This window comes from Penaeus chinensis, chromosome 17, assembly GCF_019202785.1.
Source record: "Penaeus chinensis breed Huanghai No. 1 chromosome 17, ASM1920278v2, whole genome shotgun sequence".
Lineage (NCBI taxonomy): Eukaryota > Metazoa > Arthropoda > Malacostraca > Decapoda > Penaeidae > Penaeus > Penaeus chinensis.
Window position 1 is genome coordinate 5961790 of NC_061835.1, and position 5000 is coordinate 5966789.

Consider the following 5000-nt stretch of genomic DNA (forward strand, 5'->3'; position numbering starts at 1 on the left):
GCCACTGTTGTCCATTCCAGAGGAAGAACGGTCTGAGTTAGACCTCGCAAAGGTGGTACCCTTTGAGATGACTGGCGTCCCTGGAGACTGTGTTCGCCAGCCGTTGGGCGAATCATCACGCCACAAAAATGAGTCCTAAAGAAAAAGAAATGGTGAGGTCATCTAAACACATTCAGGGAAAAACATTGAATATTTAATTACTATTAAATCAACTGTTTTTCTAAAGTCTAGTTCCACAAAACAATCCTAAAAAGAGTAACAAGATACTGAACTCTGGAACATATCATTACTATCACACATACTCAGTAAGGTATACAACCATGAAGCTCTTACAATCAGAGACTTATTAGACTCTGAGTTTTATCCTATAGAAATAGCAAGCAATTCCATACCTCATCATCACTATCAGGATAGAATGCCTCAGAGTTCACACCCGAGCGTCTCCTTACGGCAATGGTGCGCTGATCATCCTCCTCTTTCAGGTGAATGACATTACGCACACCCCAATAGATTTTCAGCACACCCTCCAAAATCACACGGCCATTTGCCTATAAGGAGAATGAAAACACAATTGAAAGTGGTTACAAGCTGTAGTTACATTCCCTCTATCCACTGCCTTGTGTTTCTTATTTGAAGACATATGGTAATTCAAACTATGAAACTTGTATAAATTACAATTATATCATAACAAGGCACAAGCTCATGTTTGGATGGGGGGTGGGGGAGATGGGTGATCCTTTAGTGTAAATGATCCTATAACTTGAAACACTGTGAAACAGAAACTGGATATCCTTATACTAAGGATGTGGCTATGCATCAGTGTACCCCAACACTCCTCCAAATGTGAGCCCTACAGCAAAATAAACAGGAGTGATCTCAATGATAGGAAATAACATTTGTGTACATAATATATGCAATGAACATATAGGCAGTGTATATAAAGAGGAAAATACACACTCACACTCACACTCTCACTCTCACTCTCACTCGCACTCGCACTCGCACTCGCACTCGCACTCGCACTCGCACTCGCACTCGCACTCGCACTCGCACTCGCACTCGCACTCGCACTCGCACTCGCACTCGCACTCGCACTCGCACTCGCACTCGCACTCGCACTCGCACTCGCACTCGCACTCGCACTCGCACTCGCACTCTCACTCTCACTCTCACTCTCACTCTCACTCTCACTCTCACTCTCACTCTCACTCTCACTCTCACTCTCACTCCCACTCCCACTCCCACTCCCACTCCCACGCCCACGCCCACGCCCACGCCCACACTCACACTCACACTCACACTCACACTCATATTCACACTCACACTCACACTCCCACTCACTCTCTCACTCTCACTCTCACTCTCACTCTCACTCACACTCACACCCACACCCACACCCACACCCACACCCACACTCACACTCACACTCACACCCACACTCACACCCACACCCACACCCACACTCACACCCACACTCACACCCACACTCACACCCACACTCACACTTACACTCATATTCACACTCATACTCATATTCACACTCACACTCACACTTATACTCATATTCACACTCACACTCACACTCACACTCACACTCACACTCACACTCACACTCACACTCACACTCACACTCACACTCACACTCACACCACACTCACACCACACTCACACCCACACCCACACCCACACCCACACTCACACCAAATCTTCCTCTTGAACTCACTTACCTCCCTGCTCTTCAGCTCCCCCGGCTTCCCCTCATAATACTGATTATATGCCTTCAGTTTAGCCTCCAAGTGTGACCTGTAGGAAGAAACATTCATCTCAGATTTTCAATGGGTTCATCATCCTGTTGAATTTGATTAATATTCAACATGTATACAGATATACACATATACATATATACAAATATATACATATATATACATATATCTGTGCGCGCGCATGCATGAGTGTGTATGTGTGTGTGAGTGTGCATGTATGAGTGTGTGTGTGCTTGTGCTTGTGCTTGTGAGTGTGCATGTGCATTGGCATGTGCATGTGCATGTGCATGTGCTATCAATAAAGATGTTGTTATCATTACCATAGAAATTACTTATAACAACACAAGATAACAAGTTTGAATTCTTTAGTATAGTTCTTAACCCAATGCTGACGGGCATGATGTGTACATACGTGCTATGCCAACTGTGAGTACTTGTTTGATTGTTTTTACACATAGATGGCTACACTTGTACTAAGTCATCAATGAGCCAATTACGAGTACTGCCCGTCTCGCCCGTTCACCCTTTTCTTTGATTTATGAAAATATTTTACATTATCTTATTTTGCTGTTACTAATATTTATAACATTATAGTAATTATAATGTTTATAATAAAAATAACACCATTGATATTCTTAGCACTAGTAAAAAATACATTTTTCCCACCAATTCAAATCAGCTAAGGTCACAAGTTCTACTAAATAACTCCTTTGTGGTTAAGCACTAGCAGAGTCATCTATGTGCAGAGACATCTCACAAAAATATAGAAAATGAGCACAGCATTTTCCCCATTTTTTTATTCATTTTCCCCAGCAGCATTGGGTTAAAATAAAGACATGAACTTTCTTCAGTATTACTTTCCCAAGTTTGCTTTCTTTATAATACTCCTCAAAAATATTGATATAAAGATTAACAGTACATTTTTCACTCTCTAAACCTCACCTTCTACAGTTAGAAAGAATATCATTAATCTGTAATAATACTCCTCAGAAATACTGATATAAAGATTAACAGTACATTTTTCACTTTCTCTAACTCACCTTTTAACTTGTCCATCTCTATTTTCCACTTTCCCAAAGGAGGTGTGGCACTCATTGCGTGTCCCGTGGCCAAAGAGCTGAGGCCCAAAGAGGGCTCCATAACAGGGGTGGTGGCAGTATGGCACACCTTTGTGCTGAGGAGAGAAATTAGACAATTGAAACTAATTCCGAATCAAGACACACTTCTGCTCAAATCCACTGAAGAATACCAACTAACAGCAATGGCAGTTTATCACAGCATAAAATAACCTTTAAAAAAAATAATATTCTAATATGGTTTCAAAAATCCTGAATACCAACCTCTGCATGCTGGCCTGGATTTAGTCTTTTACCACATTCCTCACATCGGAGACACTTGGGATGCCAGTCAAACCCCAATGACTGTTTACGCTCCGCTAAAATTGAATAAATCATTAAATTCAGCATTCATGCTTAATCTGTAAATCACAGTAAGTACAGCAAGTTTGCATATATACTCTTTACCAACTTCACATACTAAATTATAAAAGTTAACTTTGCTAATAAATCTCCCTCTCTTAAATATGTAAACTTACAAAAGACAGCACTTTCCTTTATAAAAAATAAAAAAAAGCTTTATAAAAATTGCAATTGTCAAACCTGCAGCTATCTTTCCTCTTCACAAAAACAATATTGAATCACTGATAACTTAAAAGAAAAAAAAATAATATTACAGACTGTAATTTGGGTAACTGTCATATCCAGGATAAACAATTTGATTTCCTTCATCATTTATTAATGTTTATAGAGCTTTATGAATTCCCCATCATTCTAGATTTTACTGCAGGTCCTTAGGCTATAAGAGTGAGACAAAAGAGTAGGATGATGAGTAACAGAAGAGAGTAAATGACAACATTGAAAGTCAAAAGCAGGAGAGCAGAAGAGGAGAGACAGAAACCATAATCGGTAATGGCTTCTCAAAGAAAGTAGCGTCACAAAGATTAAGAAATGTAAAAAAAACATTTTTTTATTTTATTTTTTTATCATTACCATTACTACCACTCTGCAGTCATTGTTCCTGGGACACGTCCATATCCTGTGTGTGTTTGTAGTGATTTATCCGATGAGAAAAAAATAATTTGGTTTCTCAAAAAAATAAATACTTCGTGTTAGATTTTATGATAATATTTATTCCTTTCTCCCAATTAAAGAAGTCTACCTCTTTGTAGGTCTTAGTTTTAATTAAAAGGGAAACAAAACACTAGAAAAGATGTATGGGAAATTTATGACTATTCTGAGGGAAAAATGTTTAACTTTTCTCAAAGCATATTTACTTTTTACTGTTGTTCTTGGTAGGTTAAAGGGAATCACACCACACCAACTTCAAAACATCATCATAAGGTATTTATTATCATGGGTTGCAATCTGTCACTACCTCATGCCTGGGTTGAAGGGTATTGCAGGCATTAGTCACACAATACCTGAACATCATACCTGTCATAACACTTGGTGGGTGCCGCAGACACAAGGCGCTTTCACTAAATGTGATGAAAAACTCATGATGTCTTGGAATCTAACAAAAAAAACTGAAGTGTATCTTAACATTGACAATATTTTCATTGACATTTTAGCTGCTAAATCTGAATTTTATAATCCAACTTCTGCTTCACAAACTATTATTGATGTCCCCTTCCAAAATCAGTTACTTCAGTAAAAACACCAATAATATCTCAGGAGATAATTAATTCTGATGTGAAATACTGAGAAAGAAGACAAAAACCATAGCTCACCAAGATGATATTTCATAAATAAATAGGATAGCTTAACTTTGCTAAACCTTTCTACTGCTGTACAAATAGCATTCAGTTCACTGTCAGGGAACAACTACATAACAGGTCTTGCTTTATTATGATTATACCCTCCCTACAGACTAACTACTTTGATTTCTTCATAGAACATATTATTCAATAAGGAACTTTATTCTAAACAAATTAAATAGAACATACTGCAGTTCTAAAGCCAAAATATAATCAACTCAACACAAACTCAGTATCATCAATTCTTATCATTTGTTGCAATGAAAAATATTCCACCAGATTATCAAATGACATAAATATGCAGTTAATTTGCTATGCACTGTAAACATATCATTTCTACTACCTCTCAAGAGCTAATGATTGAGAATAATTTCTGTTCCCAGATTTCAACTACATTATGAGAAAAACAGGTCTGATTATAC

At 38.2% G+C, this 5000-nt stretch overlaps 1 protein-coding gene across 1 annotated transcript in view; it reads right to left on the minus strand.

Annotated features, from left to right (window-relative positions):
• The window catches only part of LOC125033968 (ras association domain-containing protein 4-like), a 15793-nt gene that overhangs the window by 9759 nt on the left and 1034 nt on the right, over nt 1–5000 (minus strand). The window contains exons 2-6 of the mRNA XM_047625571.1: nt 3104–3198; nt 2804–2937; nt 1728–1803; nt 393–548; nt 1–135 (exon numbers count right to left, since the gene is read on the minus strand). The exon at nt 1–135 is cut by the window's left edge and continues 447 nt beyond it. Coding sequence (XP_047481527.1) covers nt 1–135; nt 393–548; nt 1728–1803; nt 2804–2937; nt 3104–3198 — 596 coding nt within the window. The remainder of the gene's footprint in view (nt 136–392; nt 549–1727; nt 1804–2803; nt 2938–3103; nt 3199–5000) is intronic.